The following is a 24,433-nucleotide window of genomic DNA, read 5'->3' as shown; positions in this document are numbered from 1 at the left end:
AAGAGTAGTAGAATACTATACCCAATTACCTCGAGATGACTTGGTGCTGCCTGTGCGTTCGTTTTGATGGAAAAAAGTTGTAATAGATTAATAGATGTAGAGTGCTCAAATCTTGGGACACTTGCTCCATACTTTCGATTCACCACCCCAGTGACCATCGGAAAAAGACATACTTGGCACATTTCGCATGGACTTAGATATGCCCAATCCGAGGCTGTTCGCCGCGCTGACTTACATGGCAAAGAGTCATGCCATTCACTCCTGCTTGCCTTCGGCCTTGGGCACTTTTGCAGTCCCAAAGATTCCCGTAAAGTAGGCCAACCGGTTGACGAAAAGAAAAGCGGTCGCACCGATGTTACCCCATGTCAAAGCATTCCAAGCAGAATAGTCTACGAATGCAGCCCAGCCCAGTCCCATGTACGTGGCACAGACATGGCCAACATCGGCAATGGCTAAAGCGATCAAATAGTTTCGCACCACCTGGGGCTCGGTGGTGGTGTGCAACACAGCCACCCCAACCAGACACAGGAGGGAGTAGAGGTTGCCCACCTGGTATGCCAGTGAGACACTGCTGGGGTGTGCGACGGGCGGTGTCGCCTGAAACGTTTGGCCCGAGATGAAGCTCTCTACATCCACCAGGGGAGCGAGACTTCCCAGGACCCTGCAGTAACGCCACAATGAGCAATTTGACTTTTCTCTCATGCGTCGAGGTGAAGAGACACGTCTTGAACAAGTTGGCGTGGCTATATTGTTTGCTTACAAGGATATCGGTTCCAGCACACCAAACAGGAGATGCGGCCAGGGTGGCAGTATGGTAGGCATGATTTGTGTGTGGACCGAGCCAAGTGCCTCCCGTACAAGACTCGAGCTGTGACCAGGGAAATGCAAGGTGTGGCTGTCGAGTCAGTTTGTGCGCGTAGACTGTGTGTGCTCATACCTACTCGCGGTCAGCAGACTGCAGACTCAGATGTCTGATCACTACTTACAGGGGTGGGTGGTTTCTGGCAGCTTGCAGGGAGGGTAATCACAAATTGCGGACGTAGAAGATTGGGCTAGATAATTTAATGTTACGAGAAAAAAAGGTTGAGAAATTGCAAAATCGAGAAAAAAGACACCTTTATAGTTGTCGAAGCACGATCGAGACCACCACCATCAATTTGCCGAGACCTCTCCGAACCTCTGAAGTCCTTGCTCGCTCTGGATTCCACAGTTGAATGGCTGACGTACGTCGCCGCGCGCCTCAACAGAGAAATCGAAAACTGGAGACGATGGAGAAGCGGTCAAGTGGGCGGTCGACGATCGTGCCAATCTTCGTTTCCATAATCCTCCCGCCAACGTTAACCGTCGCCAGCCGCGCGGGCTCATCTCTCGGTCGGGGGGAAAGCCACAAAAGAAAAGACTGCCGATTCAGTACTGAAAGAGCATCCACCGGATGGGTTCATTCACAGGATAATCAAGAAAGATCAGATAAGCGCCATCCTCCCGGGATGGTCATACCGATTTAGCGGGGCTTGACCGCCAGGGTGAGCTGCAGAAAATGGATCCATCTGGGGGGCCTCTCCGACCTCTCGACGACGCCTCAGTCCGGGAGCTGCCTCAGTTGCCATTGCGTATCGCGCCGTTGCGTGAGCCAGTCTCTTCACGGGCGCTCAGCGCCCCAGCTCCTTTAGAGCCCACCGCCATCGCTGCAACGGACCCCAGTATTCATCCTCAGGCAGCATCCAGCGCAGGAGGAGCAGGAGGCAATCTGACCTCCAACAACCAGACAGACCTCCCGACGGTGAAAGAGTATCTCCACGCCGCACGAACTAAACGTGCCGAGCCCTCTTCGACCGATCTGCAATCCAATGTGGAATCACCACCCAAGCCCATTCTTCCGGCCTTTGTAAACCTGCGCGCCCTAGAACGCTTTCCATTCTCATCTTCCTTCGACGATGATGCTCTGCATGGACCGCGCAAGCGTCGGCGCATAGATCTACAACCGGAGTCTTTTAGCGAACACCTCCAGTTACCTATTCCACAGGCTCACAAGGAGCCTCGTCCGCCGCCATTTGGACCTTTTGCCATTCTCAATGGACTCAACGAGCCGCCGCCCAATGCGGCCTTGCTGCCACCCATCGAGGCTGGCTCTTCCATCTCTCAGCTCCTGAACAAGCCCTCGCGGCGTGATGATGCTCTTGGCGAGGCGGGCAATATAAGCTCCGCGACCCCGACGGCAGGCCAACTTTCGGATGCCCGGCCGTCTGTAGAAAGACCTGAAGTCAGGGGTGCTGAGCGTCTCGCAGCAGGTCTAGTCGAGAGTAATCATCAGGTCGACCATCTCCGTCAAGATCATGTGCTACGCACGCAATTTGAACCTGACGGCCGCCTTGATGAGACCAGACCTGCCCGCGCAACAAAGGTTCTCACGGGGAATGAGCTTAAGCCTCAAGATGCGCCAGACGAGGAAGAAGAGCCAATGTCTCCCAAGACTAGGGGGCGGTCTCGTAAGAATCTGCGAAAATGGACCGAGGAGGAAACCAATGCTCTCCTTCGCGGTGTAGTCAAATGTGGAATTGGTAATTGGACTGCAATCCTCGCTCAGCCTGAGCTCAAGTTCAATAAGCGTACAGCTTCAAATCTGAAAGACAGGTATGATCGATCATTGGCCTTCTCGCTCGAATCGTGAATGTTGACTCTCAATCAAGATTCCGAGTGTGTTGTCCATGGGCGTATCGGTGAGTCCATTTTGGGTGTATTGTTTCGGCATCCGTGAAACTGACAAAAGATGCAGCGCATCTGACCCTAACGAAGCCATCAAGTTGTTGCGAGATCAGCTCGCCAACTCGATGCTCAAAGCTCAAGCCGGCGATTCTACCAACAAGCCCGGCAGTATAACATTACCCCCCCAATGGCTGCTCCCGTTAGACCTGACATGTCCTCCAGTCATGGTAGTACTCCTGGCAGTGCATACACGACCTCCTCGGGGTCTAGTATGTCCCTTGGTACTCCAGACACAGAACATGGTAGTTTCTCTACTGCACAACAGGGAATCACTCCAGGCTGGAAGTCCTCAGTCAGCTCAGATCAATCTCAAGCCTCTCTTGCTTCTCTAGGTCTCCCAGAAGCTCACGTTGCTACGAAGGTCAAACGGCGCTCTCGTCGCCCATTTACAACAGCTGAAGATGAGGCCTTGCTCAAAGGTTATGCCATTCACGGTTTCCAATGGACCCTGATTCAACAGGACCAGAGATTCAACTTGGGTCACCGCAGAGCGACAGATTTACGTGATCGATTTCGAACCAAGTTCCCACGTGCATACCGTGAGGGAGGAACCGTCCGCGGCACCACTCCGAATCTCCAATCCCGGGATGAGGCTAGCTCTGCAACCCCTCATAGCGCTGGACCACATGATCAAGGTTCTCTTGATCCGCCAACCTTGGCGAAGAATTTACCATTTGCACATGGTCCGCCAAAGGCCCTTCACCAGCCGCAGCAGCAGCAGCAGCAGCAGCCCAGTGCTCAGCACTCGAACCCCGTGCCTTTTGAGTCGGCCCTATTGCCTCCACCTCCCAATTACTATGAGCAGCAACCCAATTCCGGGCCTGGAAACTCTACAGTTCCACCAGATGACAATGCTGCAGCAGGAACCTCCTCATGGGAGGATAACACCCTCGCGCCTATGATATGGGATGACCTGAGTTGACAAATTCGTTGTCTCAACAACCCCAAAAGTTCTTGTATCCTGCTTTTCATGATGTTTCTGCACTTTTTGTTCTGTCTGTCTCGGATTTTTTTTCTCTGTTGTTCTTTTTGTGGCTTTCTCTGTTGACGTGTTTATCTTGTGTTTTTGTGTCTTTTTCACCACTCTATATCCCGCAGTATACGATGGCACTCCTTCCAGAACCCTGAATTCAAAAAAATATCTTTATCAACCCAAACCAGAGAATAATTACTTCCCATTGACAAACGACCAGTGGGTCCTTTCCAGCTTTTGACTTGGATCGCCGGGCTCTCGAATATAAGACCCACTTAATTAACGATGAATCCCTTGAGTAAGTCTCGAGAACTTTAACCCCACAAAACGGAATGGGGGTTTGCTGGAAAGTCAATACAGACTCGTTATTGGGAAGAGTACGGCGGCGGGTCATACATCCAGATGAAATCCTAACAGAGAGAGAGCAAGGTTGAGCACGAAGATAGCTGATCAATGGTAACACATGCATAACCCCATAGTGTACACTCATCTCATTCCGTTGAGATTCAAAGAACATCTCAAAATGAAGGACGACCCGAAAAGGATGTTCCATCTTTCGCTATGTGGGGCCGCACAGAAAGAAGCACCTCGCTCAAGTTGCACAGAGATAATGGAGAACAATATGGAAACGTAAGGGCATGATAGAACAAATTTCAAGGACGATTGTGGTAAACAAGGCGGGTTTGGTAATTTACCACGCATTGCGGTCCCAGTTCGGATCTGTACCAGTGGCATTGTAATTAGCATGTGTTCCATACAAGTCCATTGCCGATTTACCGGCTCCTCATTGAGCGCAGCAGGAGTCGATGCACGTACCCTGTATGAAGCTCGCCAACACCTTGCTTCCCGTCTGCAGAAGCGGATGTCCAGCAACAATCTGCAGGAAGCGCTGAAGCCCTTCCCGTCGATGCTCAATGACATCGTCGCTGAATCGGTTGGTGAAAACCTTTCCGGGAAGTGGAGGAATGGTCACTCGTGTGCTCTCGCGCTCCAGAATATCGCGGAAGTACTCGAAGTCGGAGTAACGGCGGCGCACGACAGAGTGCTTCAGCTTGAAGGCGGGAATGTTGGTCCGGCAGACAATTTCATAGGATGTGTACATGTTTCTAGAGGTGCCATGAGTCTGTGGATTGCGCACCTATAGAGCAGGGTCAGTCGATATGCAATGTGCGAAACCGGTGGACTGGTATGGGTTTGGCGATTGACGCTCAGATTGGGGAGAGCATTGAAAGACCCCTCGCATTCTCTCAAAGCAATTCTGAAGATGATGCGACAATACAACCATTTCCGGCATATTTGGGGGAGAATTGACGTACTTCGATCTCAAGGAAGTTCTCCGGGGGGCCGTAGATTTCCTCAAAGGTTTGCTGGCGTGACTCGGGTACCGACTGCATGGTGGGCGGGCACGGCGGACCTTGAGCGCTTGGGGAAATTTCAATCAATATCGAAATAGGCTTCGAGAGCAGGCGACCACAAATTCCTGAGTTGAGTTGAGCGAACGTAGCAGATCTGATCTCTACACTGACAACGTTGCCCGTTTGAATGATCTCCGCACTGCAGCGTCAAAGGAGCGGAGGAGCGGGGGTCTCGTGGGATGTTCACTGTAGTGAGATGACGAATGCGGGAGAATGGTTGATCCGGCCAGCTAGCTCTGCGTTATCAACGGGCGGTCCCACTTTCATGCCGCCTGTCATGATCAGCCATGATCGAGATACACAAAGTATCTGACCACCTACTGAAGCTTGTTAGTCGACACAACTTTCCTCAGTCAGATAGAAACCACCTATTGCAGGCTTAAACTCAATCATTTGATATGAACCGTAAACTCATGATGTATCGACAAGTCACGTGTTACCTCATGCTCAGCGATAGCGAATGGGCTTACATCGCACGTCCTGGTAATTCGCTGCTAAAACACCTGGCTCTTCTGCTGGCTAAGTAGGAAGGTCTTAAGCAAAGAGTGCCGAGGGTACCGCATGGCGTATTCAGTACTTTTTTCATTAAGCGGCCCGGCTGGACATAACCCTCGTCTATCTTCAACATTGACTGAGCAAGACCTGGAGCCAATCCATACCTTTCGTGTGCTATGCTTCTCATGAAAGGAGTTTGGATTGAGGTCACTCGTCTTGGTGTTCAAAAATGGTACGAAAGCAGGCAATCGCCATATTGCTAGTCATCAATGATGAGAGGTATACTACCTACCTACTAGGTGCTATATAGCCTGCAGGTGGCAGCCCCCCGAATTCGTAATGTTTTCAATTGACGAGCTAATGACGAGCTCATAAACTCTGACTATACGCACTGCAACCACGATTCCGACATCAGGATAATATACATCAACAACCCTAGATCGTAGGAGCCCACAAGGTATGAGTGATGCACCATTAGATGACCTTACTAGCAGCACCAACGATGGTAAGAACGTGTGGGCCCTTCGCCGTCATGATCGCTGGTTGATCTGGTAGAAGGCACAGGATGAATACACAGCATTCTGTCTGCCCTTGGCCGGGAACCCCAGATTTTGAACAACTATCACTGCGAATAACAAATTCGGCCGGAACGAGGCAAACAACTGAAGTAGGAGCGAATGGAGACTCGCCAGCAAGCCTCTCTTTACCGCCTACCTATTAGAACTCAATCTATTATCACATTCATTTCAGGTTCTCAAGTTGAAGTGCCACACATCAATCTTACAACCAGCGATCCCGAACAACACAAGATGGCGCCTAGGACATGTGCTCCGGGTCAAAGGCTCACAACCATCCACAAAGTCTTCGGAGAGTCTGGTGACAAATATATGCTGATTATATAGCTTCGAAATCACTCTTGACTATTCTGGGATCTCAAGGTCGTAGTATTCCATACTCTGAAAACGGATCTTGTTTTTTTGTCCAGGGCTCTGAACACACGTGTTAGGGTGTAAGTATGTCCACCGGATTCCGCCCCAGATTTATGCCCCACAGTCGGAGATTAGAGGAGTTAAGTGTGGGATGACATCCGCCGAGAGCTGACCGGACCAGATCGGCGGAACCAGCGGTGACTTGCACCTACTATCGGACTATCGATAAGCCACCCATTGACCCCATCTACCCTCCTCTTTGAATTACACCAGATCGAACGCTTCTTTACAGATCGTCCTCATGGCTTCCTCAGAACGGACATTGCAAGATCAGACAGGTCACCCTGAAGACCCTTCAGTCCGACAGGCGGCTCGGGAGTGGTCCGAAGAGGCTGATGACACCACGGAACCGGATTATCAGCCGAGTCAATCACGGTCCGATGACGATGAATGGGAGGACGAGGCCGACGAAGAGGCCGACGAACTTATGCTAGAAGCTAATGATATCGAGAATGATAATGTTACTTCAGCAACGGGTCAGGGTGGATTGACGCATATCAATCTCGGTGGCATTCACATCGAGTTCAACACAGAGGATATCCAGGAGGACGAAAATGCAGACGAAGATGATGCAATTGTAGTTGAAGACAATGGGGCAGCCAATCCAACTGTCGGTAAGTAGAAATGCACCAACTTCGTCTTTGTCTCTTTGTAAGAAGGCTCCATGGAGAACCTGCTGACAACGCCTGAACAGTTTCAAGGTCTCGAATTTTCCAATTACTTGCATCGACGGGCCTGCGGGAGATCCTCCGTGCCAATGGGTGGCCCCCAGGCCCCGAACAGGATGATGACGACGACGACTACGATGATGATGAAGAGCTTCTTCTCAATACTAGGATGAGAAGAGGTGCAAGACATCGCAAGCCGAGATTTGAATGGCCAAAAGTTCCCAGTGACGAGGGCACAAATTTGATGAATTCTGGCCACTTTGGTACCAATCCGTACTTTGTGGATCGAATCAAAAAGCGCAAAGGGGCCTTTGCATCAAACCTCATGTGGCGAGAACTGGGCATTGGCTCTCACGGTCTGCGCATGAGGACTGACCAGTCTATCTTTCAGGTGCATCTCCTTCTATATTGCCTTAGCTTTAGGCGCCAAGCTGATGATTGTCCTATGCGCAGAGCATGCTACCAGGGTCCCAGGCGGACAAGATTATTCATTTCGACTCCCGAAGTTACTCTGGCCAATTTTCGGACGACGGAAACTTCTTCTTCTGCTGTGAGCAGGACTTCAAAGTGCGGATGTACGATACGTCAAACCCATACCAATGGAAGTACTACAAAACAGTCGAGTACCCATTTGGGCAGTGGACAATCACAGATGCGTCGCTCAGTCCAGACAACCGCTTCCTAGTGTACAGCTCGATTCGCAGTGCTGCCTACCTAGCCCCTACAGACCCAGAAGATGACACGGATCCGAGCCTCCTTGATTTCTCGCTTGCACCGGGGCGTGCGCGTCACTATAGCTTGGAAAGTTCGCGATCACGATTTGGTGTATGTGCACATTCGGAAAAAGCCTCTTAGTTTCCTCAGAAATCAAATGACTGACGCTCAAGGCCACAGATCTGGTCGCTTCGGTTCTCGGGAGACGGTCGGGAAATAGTCGCTGGCACATCAGATAACTCAGTGGTTGTGTTGGACCTTGAGACTCGAACACCCGTATTGAGTTTGCAAGACCGTCACCAACATCATGTGAACGCGGTTTGTTTTGGAGATACCTCGTCCCCACACATTCTATACTCTGGATCCGACGACACAACCCTGCGGGTATGGGATCGACGCTCCATGGCCGATGGTCGCGAAGCAGGCGTCTTCATGGGCCATACTGAGGGACTCACCTACATCGACAGCAAGGGTGATGGTCGCTATGTGCTCTCGAACAGCAAAGATCAGACCATGAAACTCTGGGACCTGCGAAAGATGATGTCGGCATCCAAGGCTGATGAAATTGAACCAAATGCATGGTCCACTGATTTTGATTATCGCTTCGAAGAATACCCAGAATCAGACCGAGAAGCTCATCCTCACGATCATTCAGTGGTCACGTTTCATGGCCACAAGGTTCTCAAGACCCTCATACGATGTCACTTCTCCCCACCTGGGAGCACCAACTCACGTTACGTTTACACTGGCAGCTCGGATGGCCAGGTTTATGTGTATAACATGGACGCCACCTTAGCCGGTACGATTGACGTGCGGTCGGCCACCATGAACTCTCGACCACGTGGACCAGAGACCCTGGCGAATGTGTGGGACATGGGTGGGGACTCGACCTGGAGAACTTGTGTCCGAGATGCAAGCTGGCATCCCAATGTTCCCATGATAGCAGGTCTGTAACCTACACCCTCGTATTGAGATCTGCCGGTCCAATGAACTGAACTGACATGGATGTCCATCATCTAGCAACTTCATGGAACGGCTGGGGATTATCCACTGGAACTTGCACCGTCCACTCATGGAATGATGGAGCTGACAACGATGAAGGAGACCCGCCAATTGGGCGGAACTTCGATCATAAACTGAGACCACTTCCTCATTTCAACAACTATCGTGCTAATGCCCCATCTGAACGCGCACAACGACGCGCCCGACGTCCGCTTCGCAGTCGGCCTGTGGCTCGTACGTATGCCGACGACGCCGAAGAAGGAGACGGTGACTGGTGATGCAAGGCTTGCCAATTTACTACCTCGTCTGAAGCTGAGGGAAGATCAGTGTTGGAGAGGGCCAATTGTCGTACACGTTTCACGCGGCAAAGGTTGCCTCGTTCGTGTCAATATTGCATAAAATGTATTTACTGAATCTCGCATTAGCTGCAAACAAGATTACTTCAACTCTTCACTCATGCTTTTCATGGAATCGCTTATGTCTTTCGAAAGCATCTTCGCCAAGGAGATCGGAAACATGCTTAATATATGAGGTAGTGTCAATAAATAGTTGATCCTATTCGTACAGAGAAAAGGTGGGTGGTATCTCAACAGGAGCGACGATCATGTCCTGGTCACGCTCCAGGGTAAAACAAAAATCAAATGCGCCAGCGGCTGGAAATTGTAAACTCCGCACAAATGGACGTGAAACCTCGGTCTTCGAGGATGAGTGTATCTCCTCGTTAGACGGCGGGTTGTGCTCCGTTACCGCCTAGCGAGCAGACATGCCGAGTTGCCATTAGGGTGTCTGGGTTGTGCCTAGAGACTTCTTTTTTGTTGCGTCTTTCTGGCGCGTTTGCTGGCTCAACAACCTCCTTCCATATCGCATCGTCTGGGGGTTACGCGACTGAATTAGGGGGCTTCTGTCGTCTATGCGCCACCGACCAGGACCTGGTTAACAGGGATGTGGACTTTTGAAGGGGTTAGTTTTGTTTCAAAGCTTGAAGAACTAGGCAGCACAGCATTCATCAGATTGCTAGTACTTACTCAACTTGACAAAGTATCCAATAGCACCCTGAATACCATGTTAGCTCTTCAGTCTTCTTTCATGATTTTGGCATTGATTGGAGGTCTATCGGCGAGAGCATGAGGAAGGAACATACCATAACCAAGAAGCCCATACCAACAGCCTGGCTGATCTTGATGAACTCGCGCTTATCGGCTGCATCGACAATTAGCATGTTGAAGAACGGCCCCGGAACGATCGACCTTACGCTTGGTGCAACGACGAATGAAGAGACCACCCTCACGGACAAAGTCCTTGGGAATATCGGCAAGTTCTTGGAAAGTCTCAGACATTGTGAGGAGTGACTGTGGCGAAGAGAGTTGTTGGAAAGGGAAAGGAGGGGAATTGTATCTTCGGGGTCAAGGAGATCAGCACGGAGTGTAAGGTTGGCGTGGCCTTTCTGGGGTCGGATGGAGTCGCCTCGGGATATGGGTGTACATTGATCCGAAGCGGAGCTTAGCAGCTCTAGTCGCGCTTCGCCGCACCCTTCTCCATCCAACACGATCCTCATTCCATTGCTATTACAACTGGCAACAATAGGCCGTCTGGAGGACATTTTCGTGAATAAAAAAGGCAGTGGGATCTTCTTTGACTGGTTGAATTCGCCATCACCAGCTCTTGTTTTCTCCCTACTACTGTTGCCGCTGCCTGTCTGTGGCAGACGCGCTATTCTCTTCTTCCTGTACTGGGACTCTTTCGTCTGATCAGGTGGACTCGGCCTTTGTGAGCCTCCGCTTTTCTTTCTATTCACTAGGGACGTCTCCTGGTCCTGGATTGTACGTATCACAATGTTTTCTCGTTTCGGTGATTCGGTGGTCTGTGACCCATTGTCGCATTGTTCCATTTCTCTCTCATCTTTGAACAGAGTAGTTTACCTCCTGGTTAGAGCTCTCTTAGGGACCTCGCTATCTTCATCCACCGGCCTCTGAGACTGAGAGGGTTCCTTTTCTTTGCGCTAATCATTTGCTTATGGATACAGACATGTGCTCCTCTTGATCCAAATCAATCTCTCGCTACAAAGCCCTTGAGGGCTCCCTTGTACTATCTCACCTGACGTTAAAGAACAATTGAGGCATTGAATCCCTTCTGCTGAAGCCTGTGATCTCTGAAGAGAAACGGACCATCCACAATGGCTACTGAAGATGATAACTTCGATATTGATATCTACGGCGACGGTGGGGGTTTTAACGGCGATGAGCAAGGTGACGGGAAGCATGACGCTGACGATTTTGACATTGACATTGGGGAACCTGACGCGCAGCCAAAGACAAATGTCCACAATGCTCAGCAGTCCGCTTCCACATCAAAACCCCAGAACCAACCTACTAACTCCACTCCTTCACATGAACCACGCGCATCACAGTCCGGACCCACGGCGCCTCAGTCAAACACCGATCACGCTATGTCTCATGAACAGCGCCCCGCGCCTGATGCATCAGTCGCACCTCACGGCGTCAAGCGCAAGGAATACGAAGATGGGTCATCTGATCCCGATGCTACTTCAGCCTTGATGATATCAGACCTGTTCTGGTGGACGACTGACGATGACATTCGTGGTTGGGTCAACAAGGCGTCCGCGGAAGATGATCTCAAAGACCTAACGTTCAGCGAGCACAAGGTCAACGGCAAAAGCAAAGGGTGAGTCCCCTTTAACCCTCGCCCCATATGTACTGTGCCGATATCAGAGTGCTGATGGTGGTCCTCTACCTGTCTTTAGCCAAGTTTATGTCGAGTTCAACGCTGTGCAAGCGGCTCGAGCAACCAAGAACTACCTTGAAAACGCCACCGACCGCAAGTACAATGTCCAGTACTGCAGCGCTCAGTTCAACCCCTTCAAGACTCTTCCCAAGGACGCTCCGATGCGCAAAGAAGCTTCACGTGGTGGCAGCTTCAATTCCGGGGGCAATCAAAACTTTGGTGGCCCTGCTGGTGGCAATAACGTGCATTCGGGTGGCTTCCGCGGCCGAGGCGGGTACAACAACCGAGGCATGGGCCATATGGGCGGCTACCACAACCGCAACAACTTCAATAACATGGGCGGTTATCAAGGCGGTGCTGGGCCAGCCGCGGGCGGCATGATGGGCGGATTCCAAGGGAACCCCATGGGTGGCATGCAAAACTACGGCTTCAATAACCGCGGTGGTATGATGAACATGCGTGGCGGGCCTGGTGGCATGCGCGGTGGCCGAGGTGGAGGCATGGCTGCTCCTGGCATGATGATGCCAGGCATGAATCCCATGGGCGGCATGGGCATGAACCCGATGGCCGGTGGAATGAATCCGATGATGGGTAACATGGGCGCCAACATGGGGAACAACATGGGTGGCAATATGGGCATGCAAGGTGAGCAAGAAGACAATCCTCTCCATCGGCTTCTAGCTAGCCCGCTCCCCGATGTGTAAAGAAAGACAACATGCTAAATTTTTTGTACTAGGCTTCCAAGGCCCGAACCCAGGATTCAACCAGAATTTCTTCGGCGGTAACCCCGGAGGAGATGGTAATTGGAACCCTCACGGCGCCAAACGTAGCCGCCAAGAGTGATGAAGCTGCTTGGTCTGCTCGACTTGCACGCCAGCTACAACCGCTCTTTTTTGACAGACTTCTTCAGAGTTCGAGACGTGACTGCAAGGAAGCCTTGTTTCTGACATCCCATACCCACCATCTCAGTTCCTCCCCATCTCATCATGGGGTCATATAATTCCCGTCCCAGATGGATTTGATGTCAGCCATGCAATCTTGGGGGGATCTGATCCTTTTGAACACGTATTCTACCACTTGGAATCCATATGGCAGGATTCCGTCTTATTTTTTATGTATTGAAGTTTGACCCGCACCTTTCGCGACCTAGAAGAAATGTGTCCTCCTTGGAATTTCGATGTGCCCTATCATTTCCGAGAACGTCCACGGCGTCGCGTTTGTCTATTGGCGTTATGATTCAAATACTTTTCCAAGCAGGTTCGCAAGGCGATATTCTTTGTGAGGGTTGGCGAAATACGCACTTTGATGCTTAGTGGCGCAGTTGGCTCCAATGTCTAGGTAGTTTTTACCATTGCCACAGGTGCAGGTGATGACATTTATTTTTCCATCATTCGATTCCGCGATTGACAAGTGGCTGCTGCATTTTGTGGAACTCGAGCAGTGCGTAGAGCAGCAATGGCCTGCATTGGAACTGTACTCAACCGGTGGGTATTAAGAGTATCTCTCCGGCGCCACGGTTGTTGTTCCTGGCCGGCGCTGCGAGTAACAGAGATTCCAAACTCGTGGCAGGACCATTTGAGACTCAGAGCAAGCGCTACACTCAAATTAGATTCAATGGACTGAATGTGGACCCTCTGCCTTAGCTTGCACAGCAGATTGACATCTTCAGTCTGGTGCTGGCGCTTTTCTTCTATCCCGAGGGCGATGGGAAGCGCCACCATGTTCGACACTCACCCGGTTATCATCGACATTGAGCTCTGTAAATTGAATACTGCCTTGGCGGGCAACAGGTCGAACAAGAATACCCAGCCTACTGTGAGAAGCTTTGACGACGACTCGGAACTGCATGTCTCACTCGTTCACATTAACTTCTTCTAGGTAACGTTTTGCAGGCCCTACGCGATCTTCGCAAAGGCTTTCTATGTGGTCTGTTTTGATCTCACTGTTTTGCAGGGACTAGGTCGTACCATAATGGAAGAGGAATTCGAGCGTCTGGCGGAACACCTCCAAGAACAGTCTGATGTCACGACATGGACTATTGGCGTGAGCCTTCGAGCATCACGAGCAAGTGACGACAAGCATATGCGCGATGGCCTCTTATGGAAATTCCTTGCATGGTCCAATGCAAGCTGGAGGCAAATGCGCTCTTTGGCTGCTACAACTCCTACCTGCTTGTTGGCCCATGGGCTATGAATATGTCAGATGGAGAGCTCAAATCGACTTGGGCAAGGCCCAGACGTTGCCGAAACTTGAATTTTTTTTTGATCAAGCGATATGAGTATGAAACGAATATCTTTCAGCGGCATCACCAATGGTCTGGCCATTCAATGCTCTCGCTTCGAGTAAACTTAAGACAGATCTATGCTTAGCCTGGGAGTCTTGGAAATTGGGTCTGCGCCAAGGATTGGGTTAAAGTCTAAGAAACATTCATTGTGAAGCTACATAGAAGCACAGAGGAAAATTAGCAAAGACCAAGAACCGTCCAAGAATAGGGGGCTATCATGCTAAGTTTTCTCTTGAGATCGTCTTGAGTAGAGTGTCATGTCCAACTAGATGACTCCAGGGCTCACAATCGAGACGGCGTACACGCGTATGATATCAACTCGGTCGGGAGGTGAATGGTCCCAAGCCTTTCCATCGGTTAATCCGAATCTCGGCGCCTAATATCTTTAATAGTGTCCAACGATTTTGCTCGATTTTAGCATGCTCAGGAAAGATCTGCGTGCTGGACGGAATGTGCGTGACTTGGGCATCAGACTGACTGCTCTCGTAGAGAATGAAGCCCGAGCAAACCTGACCCGACCTGACCCGACTGGTAACGGGCAGGCTTTCTGCTAGAGTGGGCGAGGTAGCTTCGCTTTCGGCTAATCTCAAGAGTGGTGATGGACTGATGTTAGAAGCAAAAGTAGGTTCGGTCCGAAAACCACCGTACTCACTACTAGACTACTACTCACTAATTTAGTACTCCATGTAGGGCTACTACTAGCATGCCAGTCACCTTAGTAATACTTTATCTGATCTAATTCCGATCCGCTCGATGATTCATGGCTTCTCGAGACACAACTTATCATGCGGCACTGCTCTTCCAGACTGGTGCAACTAACCAACTAATATAAGATATCAGAACCGTAGTGCACACCGCATCAACTCTCGTTGACGAGGTCACCAAGAAGGCTGGTACAGAATTGAGAATGTTCAGACGGATGAGCAACACAGGATCACATCCGAAAGTGGTGCGACCTGTACGACGCTACCCCACCATGAGATACAGGATCACTCCACTGAGCACTGGGTAACTGGGAGGTACCACAGTACACTGATGCAGAGGCTGGAACTACGGTGGACTGATGGCGTTGATGAGTACCTCTACTTCTGAGTAACTACCTCCTCCTACGGGCAAGGCTTCAGCATCCCTCCGTTAACACAAGCCATTATTGCCCCTCTCCTCATACCACGAGTCAGTACGAGCTGAGCTCAGATAAATACTAATCCAGAAGATTGAAAGCACCTCCGCCCTCTTCCATCATCTTCATCACCACTCCTCTCCTGCCTGTCCTCAATTCTACTACCGTAACCTCAATCTCACGGAATCTGATCCTCACCAAGATCATATCACCCGCTCATCATCTTATCCATCACGCATCCCAGTCATCAAGATGCCTGTCGAAGAACTCACCAGGTATGAGCATGGATATTACCTAGGACCTATTAACCCAAGACCCACCGCCATCCACAGCCATCTTGTCCTTTTTTTTCTCCCTGCACAAGGCACATAAGCCTTCAAGATTTGGAGACAGGTCTTTCACGCTTTTGTTCAATCAGCCTGCTCACAGACTGTCCATCTAGCATGCAAGACTTCCTGGACAAGGTCCTCAACGCCCAGGGTCCTGTCGTCATCGATGCCTGGGCCACTTGGTGTGGACCCTGCAGAATGGTCGCTCCCGTGATCGAGAAACTCAGCGATGCCTATCCTCAGATCAAGTTCTACAAGCTCGACGTGGACGCAGTCCCCGACGTCTCACAGGAGCTGGGAGTCCGCGCCATGCCTACAATTTTCTTCTTCAAAGACGGCGGGAAAGTCACCGAGGTTGTTGGTACCCATCTTGGTGAAATCGATACCCACGTCAAGGCTTTAGTCCAGGAGTAGTCGAAGGATGGGGTGGACGATTCGTCGACTTCTTCGTCGAGTGAGGATGCCGAGAGTACCTGCTGCGAGTGGATGAGTCGTGCATTTTGGTGGTCTACATTCATTGTTACGAAGAGACGGCATTCAGATTCGTGAAACTCTCGGGGGCCTCCACTAGCCCGACCATCATTCAAATCTCAAGCTTTGAGCCAACTACACAGGCCTCTGAAACAATCGCACGTTCCCGTTGTTGTAGATCGTCTGGCCGAATGGCATTCAAAATCAACAAGGAAATCCCTTGCCCAGTGTATCCTGAATTATTAATACTTGGATGCACAAGCGACTGGACGCTACGTCATACGAGAGGGGTCACACGGTGCAAAATGTATAACTACACTGGAGTTCCGAACCAAGTGATACAATCTTATCCAGTCTATAATTTGAAGCCCAGAAGCTGGCTCATGGCTACTGCGGCCGCCGTGGTACCTGACGTGGAGGGTACAGCAGTGGGGCCAAGGACTTTCTGAGACCTTGCGGGCTGGCCATTCGCTCAAGGATCTACCTGAATCTTTGATGGAGTCATTCATCCAATCTGGTCGGGCTGAGGCAAGGTATGATCGATAGTTACGCCTCGGACCGCATACATAGGAGGAAGACGATGGAGAAGGGGCAACAAACCAGTCAATTTCAAGTCTTGAGTGTGTAGACATAAGGATGTTTTTTCTACATTTAGCAGCTGGAAGATGCACCAGTGCGCGCGGCAGTCTCATAGTTACTCGACGGGCGGATGGTGACTGTTCCCTACAAAGAACTGAGAAAGTCACACACTTCGAAAAAGCGCAGGCAGTGCAGCGCTGATGGTCGCGATGCGCACTCGCCGCAAAGCAGGCAGAGCGAGGGAAAAAAATACTTCAATCTCAGTTCTCGAACTAGCCGTTCGACCCAGCATGTACTTGTGATCGTGAACTTGATGAAATTTTTGATTTTGTTTCATTCAGGGGAATCTATGCAGAGGCTCGAGAATAGGCCAGGGCAATCGGAAAACCCTATCACGCGTTGTCTCATGCAGCCAGAACGGTCTACCTTCCCACCTCCAAATCGAGGCTAGGTGAGAAAGAAGCCGGAGGAAAAACCCAGTTTTGTAAGAAAACGAACAACACCAAACAGCCTCGCGCACCAAAACCCAGTAAAGCCACACGAACGGATGGACCGTTTAGATGTGGGTGTCGTAGGGAATGGGGACAACGGTCTCGGGGGCGTTGCCAGCGGCGGAGACGAAGTGGCCCTCACGGGGACCAACAGCCTGGCGCTTCAAGTGAACGTGGACACCCTTCTCCTTGGCCTCGCGCTTCTTGAGGGCGTTCTCCTTGACACGGTTGATGAACTCCTCACGGGAGCGGGAGTGCTGGACGTGCTCGATGCGGACGTTGATGCGCTTCTCGAGGTAGCGGTTGTTGACACGCTTGTACAGCAGGACACCGACGGAGGACTTGGTGACGTTGTAGACAACACCGGTCTTACCGTGGTAGACCTTGTGGGGCATACTGTGCGAAGCAGACTTGGGTTAGTATTCGAATGGGACGGGGCTCATCGTGAAGCGGTGGAATTGAGAGGCGCTATTTCGCATAGCGGGTTCGGGTGGGATGTTTCGTGCAATGGGCGGAGCGAGAATTTCGAGTGTGTACTGACCCCTTCTGGACGGCACCGTTGACCTTCACATCGACAATATCACCGACACTGGAAAAATTTCGTCAGCGTACCATTCCCCATTCAAATCGTATCAAAGATGCGTGCTTTCGCAGAGGATTCGAGCGTACCGGTAAGTCTTCATGTAGGTGGACATACGGATCATACCGTGTTCCTTGAAGTTGCGGCTGAAGGCATACTAGAAATTCCCCTCTCATTAGTATGCCGGTCTTGATCGAATAGACACAAATTTTCGAGTGCATGGCCGTTGCGTCGTCGGGCGGGAAATTGATGCGACAAAAAATCGTCGGGCGAGGCAATTCAAACGTACCCGAGTGCCGGCGCGCAGACCGTACGAGTGAGGCATGACGGCGGTGTTGTGTTGTTGGGCGTGGTGAAAAGTGTCGACAACGAGCTTCCTTCCTCGAAATCCGTGTAAGTTGAAGCGGCAATGGATTGTGGTGTCGGGGCGCTTACGTGATAGGGCTGTGCCCTGACCCACGGGCCACATCGGGACTAGTGCACGTTCAAGCGAAACAACCTTCAATCGCAAAGTCGAATATAGTGCGACTTCTCATCAAAGTGATCTTTCGACAATCCCGCCAAACCAGGACACCCAGCAGCCATGGCTCCCGCTCCGTGAGTATCAAGAGCCTCAACATGCGCAATCGCATTATTCTGACTGATTTTTGTCGAACAGCCGTGTCTACTCCAAGACCTACAAGGTCCCCCGTCGTCCTTTCGAGTCCGCCCGTCTGTTAGTACTCTCCGGCCACTGAGTAGAAGCGTGCTTCTATTCAAGTCGTATTCGATATTAATTCACTGTTCATAGTGACTCGGAATTGAAGATTGTTGGCGAGTACGGTCTGCGCAACAAGCGTGAGGTGTGGCGTGTCCAGCTCACCCTCTCCAAGATTCGTCGTGCTGCTCGGTATGTCTTTTGCGAAAAACACAAATCTCTCTGGCGATCGCAGACTCTAGGCTCCGCGCAGTCGGGCGGAGAAATCTTCAACGGTATTGGGCAAATGCTAATTTTCCATCTTCCATCCTCTAGTGAGCTCCTTACTCTCGATGAGAAGGACCCCAAGCGTCTGTTCGAGGGTAATGCCTTGATTCGCCGTCTTGTCCGCATCGGTGTGCTCGATGAGTCCCGCATGAAGCTCGATTACGTCCTTGCCCTCAAGGTCGAGGACTTCTTGGAGCGTCGTCTCCAGACTTGCGTCTACAAGCTGGGCCTTGCCAAGTCCATCCACCACGCCCGTGTCCTCATCAAGCAGCGTCACATCCGCGTCGGCAAGCAGATCGTCAACGTCCCCTCGTTCATGGTCCGCCTCGACTCTCAGAAGCACATCGACTTCTCCCTCACCTCGCCCTTCGGTGGCGGCCGCCCCGGTCGTGTTCGCCGCAAGAAGGCCGCTGCCGCCGCTGGTGGCGACGGTGATGCCGAGGAGGAGGATGAGGAGTAAATGACTCGCATCCACAAACGAAAATTGGGAGTACGGTCGGGTTTCGCTTTTGGCAGCTCAATTGTTCTGGGAGGTTCCTGGTGACTGCAGCATAAAGCGCTTCATGTTGTATGATCACGCAAATCAAAAAGAAACAATCAAACAGCCTCTATGGCTTCAATTCGGAACTCGAGCTTGAACTGTGTCTTGGAAAATTTGCACCCGGGTAGTAAGGCGGCTGATCTGCAATGCAATTTCACGTAGACTTGGCCGGTAGAATAATTTGGGTCACCCGCGCATTCCAAAAGCCATTATCTTACGCTAACTTGGTAGATCCGTGTGGAATATCTGGGGAAATTTTTGCACTGGTTTCACAAAGCCCGTCCAGCGGAGCCTAGGTCCCAAGGACCTGGTTCATAATTTGTTCTGCTCCCTTGTACCACCGTCCCATCTCTTCCAAGCCATCACTCTCGCCCTGTTCCTTCTTTCGTCGAGCCTCCCTGGCCTGGTTGATGGCCTCTGTTTTGCGTCGCTCCAGAACACTGCACTCTCGCTCAATGGCTTCTGCCTCTCGGGTTTTTCGAGGGAGTGAGTTCTGGACGGCGAGGATTTGGCGATTCAGCGCGGCCAATTCTGCCTCCCTCTCCGATAATAGTGCCAGTGTCGCAGGCAATGGTAGGTTTTGTGATGAGCGCGGGTCCGAAGAAGTCATGCCGGCGACCTGCTTTGCGCGTAATCCTGCAATTGTAGACTCCAGATTCTCAATTGATTCAGGGAGGGACGAGAGTTGCGCCATTTGGGTCTCTACATTCTTGTAGCCTACGAAACATGCAATTCGCGTCAGCATATCGCATAAAATCCATCCTACCCGTGTTCGGCAAGCTACTTACGGCGTGCCAGCTCTCGGCTCATGGTCTCCATTTCCTCAATCATCAGCCGGGCTTCTTCCTTGCGTGACTTGAGCTCGGCTTTCACCTCGGCCAGCTGACTCTCCAGTTCCACATTTTCATTGTGTCCCACCACCAGCGGCGGATCGCCCACAATGGCTCTGAGAAATTTCTCTTTGGTGACTTGCTCAAGGTAGGAAAACCGTAGTTTGGAAAAGAGTTCCTGTACAGCAATAGAAAAAGACCACAGTCAGTCGACAATGTACCAAAGCTAGGTCTGGGCAGTGGGCACCGCTGGCTTGCTTACTTTGTAATGTGTCAGATCAGACTCGAGAGACGCTGGTGTGGGATCATTGAGATTTGAAATTGACACATCTGAACCACGTTTTGACGGTGAGAAGTCTGTGTTGCTGACATCAGAGATCGGCTCGCTGATGCGAATAATTGTGAGTTGCTTCTTGAGGTCGCCCTGCTCTCGTTCGAGCTGCTGGAGTAAGAGCTGAGGGTCCGCCATTCCAACGGCTTGCGATTACGTCTGCCGCTATCTCAAGTCGTCGATAAGATTGTTCTTGCGACAAATGTTGAAAGCGTCGGGTTTCCGGCGCGCGTGGGCTGCATGGTTCGCCTGGGGCTAAACATTCGGATTCCTCTCTATCGCGACTGATAACGGCGGGGGCCACCAAGGCGGTCAACACCACTTCGAGTACAGAGCCGCTCCCATAAACCACTAATGTTGATCTGTAAGCAAGTGCTCCAAGGGTCTGGACCCTTACTTAATGGATCACGTCAATGAGACTGGTCGTCCTCTTCCTAACACTCTTCCATTGCCGCGTAATCGAGCAATACTGAGAGGTGCAAATACCAACTAGACATGAATCGAACGGCATGTCCAAGATGACCGGATCTATAGTACAAATTAACGAACTACCCAGGGCGTAATATATCTCCGGTCGGCACTCGCCTTATCCTCCGGGCACCTCAGCTGAGGGACTTCAAATTGGACAATATTCTGAAGTTTCTGTGTTCCAACTAGACGTTCGCAAACATTAACATGACATCGCAAAATCATACACTGAGAAATGATATAAAGACACCCGGCGAGATCCTTGCGACACCACCTATCCATGGGATGTCAGGTGACAGCCACATGATGAATGTAGACCCTCCGGACTACACAATGGCCCGCGGCGGAACGCTTATCGATTTCCACTAAGAAGGTGGGACCCGCCCGTCCGATAGTGATTGCGCTTTGCTAACATCGTCGAGCAGCCGAAACTTAACCTCTCGATTTCGAACAACACATCACACTCATCGTCAAGCATTGGGCAGTCGCCTTCCACGTCTTTGCCTCCATACAATGATTTAAGCACACAGAGCTTATTGTGTATCATTACTCTGCCTCGGACACTCGACTGACTTCGGCATGTGATATCGCACATTAGCCATGGACGACGACTATGTTGCGGAGGTCCTTGCGCGCGAGGCGCGCGACACCTCCAGGAAATATCAGACGGAAGGACTTGCCGCGTATATACCACGACGGTAATCATTCACTCTAACGATCTTATTGTCAAAATTCTCGCTCGTATTTACTCATTCGTTCATCTTCCTAGCCCGACGAATGACGCCCCCAAACCGAACACCCGCTTCCTGCGACATCTCATCAAAGAATCAGAGAGCCACAATTCGGCACTCAAGCGCAAGGAAGAGAAAGAGGCAAGAGACCGTCTGCGTCATCTTCACGGCCGTCCCGAAGAAAGACCAGTATCTAAGCTTGCCCCCTCGTCACAGAAAAGTCGCGATGTACCTGCTGGCACATCGGCCGCGGACAGAAAGCGCAGAGATGAACATCTTGATCGCTCGAGGCAAGACGAGACTGAGGGTTCTCGGTCTCAAAGAAGACACCGACCACGGGAGTCATCTCTCCAACGAGAAAAGGATCACAGTCGACGGTCTCGCCCTCGAGACGACCACAGCCGCTCATCGCGAGCTAGTCACGGGCGACGGGACGGGGATCGCTTAGACCTTGGACGTGAAAAGGATCGTCGGGAACGTCGAACATCACATGATGGCTCTGGCAAGATACATCATTCGCGATCGCGTAGTCGATCCCCGCGGCGAGACTCCTCTTCTGGTTCCCATCGCCGTGACCGGCACCGGCACCGGCACCGATCTCGATCTCGATCTCGATCTGGCAGACGTTCGCGTTCTCCATCTTCCAGATACAGACGGCTGGAACACCGATCGGAGCATGTGAAGCATAGGAAGGATAGAATCGGAAGCGGAACTCGGTTGTCGCCGATCATGGGAGCTACTGATTATCGGGACCAGCCTACGGAGTCGTCACGCTCAACTACAGTCGTCCCTCAGCCAGCTGTAGGCGCTTATTCGGAGGACGACTCAGACCCCTTGGAGGATCTTGTCGGGCCGTTGCCTCCCCAAAAGGACGGCCCCATTCGTCCGCGTGGTCGAGGTGCATACAAAGCCAGCGGAAGCAATATTGACGCGCACTTTGCGCCCAACTACGATCCGACCCTCGACGTTGCACCCGAGGACGATCCCGAATTTTCCACAAACAAGCCCACCCGTCGTCCTGTTTCCGGTCTCATGACAGCTGAAGATGACTGGGATATGGCCCTCGAAGCCCTGCGTGATCGACAAAGCTGGAAACAGAGTGGTGAGGAGCGGCTACGTGCCGCTGGGCTCAACGACGAGGTTATCAGTCGGTGGAAACAGAATACAAGTGTTTCGGGCGCAGGCGATCCTGAAGCAAATCTGGACAACTTTCGGTGGGCGAAGTCAGGCGAAGGTCGTGAATGGGACCGGGGCAAGGTCGTTGACTCGGATGGTCACGTTGAGGTGCGCCCTACCTGGTGACGCTCTTTCAAGTCATTTTGATGTAGACCGTTGCATACAGAGTTAGCATTGCATATATCACCATGATATTGATATCTCAGACTGCATCTTTACTTGCAATCATGACTTGTATGTTCGAACTCCGTATCAAGGATGGCTTGTCTGCGCATAGTCAAGAGAGGAAACATGGGGTTCTGTCTTGAGCCTTGTCTCTTTGGTGTCTCTCCGAATTTACTCAAGGTCAGGAAAGGGACCGAGCCTCTCATTATCGATTGTCGATACCTCGCCTAGACGTGCGTGGATCAGAAGGCAGAAAGCACAATCCCGCCGCGTGGTCGTTTCTCTGTCAGTGATGCTTAGTTACTTCAATTGGCAACTCGATCGATTATTGGATAAATAAGCCCCGCAGTGCGGAACAGTGCCGCTCTAGTTTTGCTGAAGATTGTCAGCCACGACCCACGGACTCCCGGGATGCTTATAGATCAGTTCCTTATGCTTTGACGTGCAAGCGGGTCACTGATTGATAAGACAAGCAAGAGACTGTCTGCTTCCCCACGCTCGTGTCATATTCGTGCACTTACCATCTCTACAAGATTTCCTGAACCCTTTTCGAATTGTGAAATCGCGACGAAAAGAAACTAGATCCTCAAGATCCCCAACGACGGCGCACCGACTGAGAATCAGCATCGGTTCCTCCGCTACATCCATCCGCAGTCAAAGTCAACATCCTCAAAGTCTACTGACTACCATGACCGACCAGTTTGCCTACTCCTACCCCTCTCCCCTGGCGGGATATGAGAATTTGGAGCCTCTCTCCGAGTCAGTCTTTGTCCACGTATATGAATCAGAATATGCAGGCTCGACAAGTTTGGCGCGGTCTCCCTACCACGCTCTTTGGACTCTGGCACTGATTTGATGGAAATTTGACCAGAGAACGTAATGAAGATGGCAAATCTCTCGTTAACCGGCAACATGGAATCTTAAGCAAAGCCTATGAGGAGTTCCCCGATCCGTTGTGCAAAGGACTTCGCGGGGGATTCGACATTCATATTTATCACTACCAGGTATGTCCGAAATTACTTATTGACGCGCTGTCTCTGCTATTTATGGAGAATTGAGCTGACCCATCACAAAAAGACCAATCCTGAACAGGCCAAGTTTGCGCGAGAACTCTGGGAGCGTATCCGGCGTGAGTGTAAGTCACGGTCTCTCCCAAAACTCCGGCATTGTACCACATGAATATCTGGACAAATCACTGTCGACCGAGCCGCAAAAAGATGTATGGTCCTGTGATCATTCATCCATTGACCACCTCAACTGTTTCTAGTCCCTGAACTCCGTATCTACACCTTTTTCGATCGACCCATCGGTCCGCACCCCGTCGCCATGTTCGAAGTGAACTTGTTTACACCTGCGCAATTTGGTGCATTTGTTCCCTGGCTTGTAATTAATCGCGGACCGTTGAGTGCGTTGATCCATCCGAATACAGTGGATGAAGAGGAAGAGCGGAATCATACCCAACGGGCCACATGGTTGGGGGAGCGAATTCCACTAGACCTTCGGCTGTTTAAGTTGATGAAGGAGAAACAGAAGAAGGCGGCGGGGGAAGTCCCGAGAGAGGAGGCTTATTGAGGCGATGGAGATTGCATCGTTGGTATTGATGTATCAGAAG

General features: G+C 51.2%; 15 protein-coding genes across 15 annotated transcripts; 10 read left to right on the top strand and 5 right to left on the bottom strand.

The window, feature by feature from the left end:
- Positions 1 to 255: 255 nt before the first annotated feature.
- On the bottom strand, positions 256 to 822 carry N7539_007724 (uncharacterized protein; the record flags this gene model as incomplete). The annotated part of the gene is made up of 2 exons (XM_056937325.1): positions 256 to 661; positions 761 to 822. The coding sequence occupies 2 exons, from the start codon at positions 820 to 822 to the stop codon at positions 256 to 258; spliced, it is 468 nt and encodes a 155-aa protein (XP_056787190.1).
- A 715-nt stretch (positions 823 to 1,537) lies between these two features.
- Positions 1,538 to 3,685, top strand: N7539_007723 (telomere repeat binding factor family protein; the record flags this gene model as incomplete). Its single annotated transcript, XM_056937324.1, has 4 exons — positions 1,538 to 2,631; positions 2,688 to 2,717; positions 2,774 to 2,972; positions 3,029 to 3,685. 4 exons carry the CDS (start codon positions 1,538 to 1,540, stop codon positions 3,683 to 3,685), a joined length of 1,980 nt encoding a protein of 659 aa, XP_056787189.1.
- Positions 3,686 to 4,427: 742 nt separating this feature from the next.
- N7539_007722 (sorting nexin-3) lies at positions 4,428 to 5,130 on the bottom strand (the record flags this gene model as incomplete). The annotated part of the gene is made up of 3 exons (XM_056937323.1): positions 4,428 to 4,456; positions 4,553 to 4,874; positions 5,053 to 5,130. The coding sequence occupies 3 exons, from the start codon at positions 5,128 to 5,130 to the stop codon at positions 4,428 to 4,430; spliced, it is 429 nt and encodes a 142-aa protein (XP_056787188.1).
- Positions 5,131 to 6,876: 1,746 nt separating this feature from the next.
- Positions 6,877 to 9,297, top strand: N7539_007721 (WD40 repeat domain-containing protein; the record flags this gene model as incomplete). Its single annotated transcript, XM_056937322.1, has 5 exons — positions 6,877 to 7,249; positions 7,330 to 7,694; positions 7,757 to 8,128; positions 8,198 to 8,963; positions 9,038 to 9,297. The coding sequence occupies 5 exons, from the start codon at positions 6,877 to 6,879 to the stop codon at positions 9,295 to 9,297; spliced, it is 2,136 nt and encodes a 711-aa protein (XP_056787187.1).
- A 630-nt stretch (positions 9,298 to 9,927) lies between these two features.
- Positions 9,928 to 10,356, bottom strand: N7539_007720 (translocon subunit SSS1; the record flags this gene model as incomplete). Its single annotated transcript, XM_056937321.1, has 4 exons — positions 9,928 to 9,968; positions 10,045 to 10,072; positions 10,161 to 10,219; positions 10,272 to 10,356. 4 exons carry the CDS (start codon positions 10,354 to 10,356, stop codon positions 9,928 to 9,930), a joined length of 213 nt encoding a protein of 70 aa, XP_056787186.1.
- Positions 10,357 to 11,192: 836 nt separating this feature from the next.
- N7539_007719 (uncharacterized protein) lies at positions 11,193 to 12,604 on the top strand (the record flags this gene model as incomplete). Its single annotated transcript, XM_056937320.1, has 3 exons — positions 11,193 to 11,701; positions 11,781 to 12,406; positions 12,498 to 12,604. 3 exons carry the CDS (start codon positions 11,193 to 11,195, stop codon positions 12,602 to 12,604), a joined length of 1,242 nt encoding a protein of 413 aa, XP_056787185.1.
- Positions 12,605 to 13,480: 876 nt separating this feature from the next.
- N7539_007718 (uncharacterized protein) lies at positions 13,481 to 13,954 on the top strand (the record flags this gene model as incomplete). The annotated part of the gene is made up of 2 exons (XM_056937319.1): positions 13,481 to 13,576; positions 13,640 to 13,954. 2 exons carry the CDS (start codon positions 13,481 to 13,483, stop codon positions 13,952 to 13,954), a joined length of 411 nt encoding a protein of 136 aa, XP_056787184.1.
- Positions 13,955 to 15,417: 1,463 nt separating this feature from the next.
- Positions 15,418 to 15,908, top strand: N7539_007717 (thioredoxin family protein; the record flags this gene model as incomplete). The annotated part of the gene is made up of 2 exons (XM_056937318.1): positions 15,418 to 15,440; positions 15,608 to 15,908. The coding sequence occupies 2 exons, from the start codon at positions 15,418 to 15,420 to the stop codon at positions 15,906 to 15,908; spliced, it is 324 nt and encodes a 107-aa protein (XP_056787183.1).
- A 1,192-nt stretch (positions 15,909 to 17,100) lies between these two features.
- Positions 17,101 to 17,940, bottom strand: N7539_007716 (60S ribosomal protein eL21; the record flags this gene model as incomplete). Its single annotated transcript, XM_056937317.1, has 4 exons — positions 17,101 to 17,431; positions 17,577 to 17,624; positions 17,705 to 17,772; positions 17,905 to 17,940. The coding sequence occupies 4 exons, from the start codon at positions 17,938 to 17,940 to the stop codon at positions 17,101 to 17,103; spliced, it is 483 nt and encodes a 160-aa protein (XP_056787182.1).
- Positions 17,941 to 18,198: 258 nt separating this feature from the next.
- On the top strand, positions 18,199 to 19,039 carry N7539_007715 (40S ribosomal protein uS4; the record flags this gene model as incomplete). Its single annotated transcript, XM_056937316.1, has 4 exons — positions 18,199 to 18,212; positions 18,274 to 18,330; positions 18,406 to 18,504; positions 18,628 to 19,039. The coding sequence occupies 4 exons, from the start codon at positions 18,199 to 18,201 to the stop codon at positions 19,037 to 19,039; spliced, it is 582 nt and encodes a 193-aa protein (XP_056787181.1).
- Positions 19,040 to 19,412: 373 nt separating this feature from the next.
- On the bottom strand, positions 19,413 to 20,419 carry N7539_007714 (uncharacterized protein; the record flags this gene model as incomplete). The annotated part of the gene is made up of 3 exons (XM_056937315.1): positions 19,413 to 19,837; positions 19,909 to 20,128; positions 20,213 to 20,419. 3 exons carry the CDS (start codon positions 20,417 to 20,419, stop codon positions 19,413 to 19,415), a joined length of 852 nt encoding a protein of 283 aa, XP_056787180.1.
- Positions 20,420 to 21,349: 930 nt separating this feature from the next.
- N7539_007713 (uncharacterized protein) lies at positions 21,350 to 21,928 on the top strand (the record flags this gene model as incomplete). Its single annotated transcript, XM_056937314.1, has 3 exons — positions 21,350 to 21,432; positions 21,519 to 21,787; positions 21,852 to 21,928. 3 exons carry the CDS (start codon positions 21,350 to 21,352, stop codon positions 21,926 to 21,928), a joined length of 429 nt encoding a protein of 142 aa, XP_056787179.1.
- A 45-nt stretch (positions 21,929 to 21,973) lies between these two features.
- N7539_007712 (uncharacterized protein) lies at positions 21,974 to 22,162 on the top strand (the record flags this gene model as incomplete). Its single annotated transcript, XM_056937313.1, has 1 exon — positions 21,974 to 22,162. One exon carries the CDS (start codon positions 21,974 to 21,976, stop codon positions 22,160 to 22,162), a length of 189 nt encoding a protein of 62 aa, XP_056787178.1.
- A 47-nt stretch (positions 22,163 to 22,209) lies between these two features.
- Positions 22,210 to 22,782, top strand: N7539_007711 (uncharacterized protein; the record flags this gene model as incomplete). The annotated part of the gene is made up of 1 exon (XM_056937312.1): positions 22,210 to 22,782. The coding sequence occupies one exon, from the start codon at positions 22,210 to 22,212 to the stop codon at positions 22,780 to 22,782; it is 573 nt and encodes a 190-aa protein (XP_056787177.1).
- Positions 22,783 to 23,509: 727 nt separating this feature from the next.
- N7539_007710 (DOPA 4,5-dioxygenase family protein) lies at positions 23,510 to 24,393 on the top strand (the record flags this gene model as incomplete). The annotated part of the gene is made up of 4 exons (XM_056937311.1): positions 23,510 to 23,580; positions 23,693 to 23,825; positions 23,899 to 23,956; positions 24,089 to 24,393. The coding sequence occupies 4 exons, from the start codon at positions 23,510 to 23,512 to the stop codon at positions 24,391 to 24,393; spliced, it is 567 nt and encodes a 188-aa protein (XP_056787176.1).
- Between the last annotated feature and the right edge of the window lie 40 nt (positions 24,394 to 24,433).

This window comes from Penicillium diatomitis, assembly GCF_028827545.1.
Source record: "Penicillium diatomitis strain IBT 30728 chromosome Unknown utg000011l_segment0_segment0, whole genome shotgun sequence".
In the NCBI taxonomy this organism is placed as follows: domain Eukaryota; kingdom Fungi; phylum Ascomycota; class Eurotiomycetes; order Eurotiales; family Aspergillaceae; genus Penicillium; species Penicillium diatomitis.
This window is presented reverse-complemented; position numbering and strand designations above follow the sequence as displayed.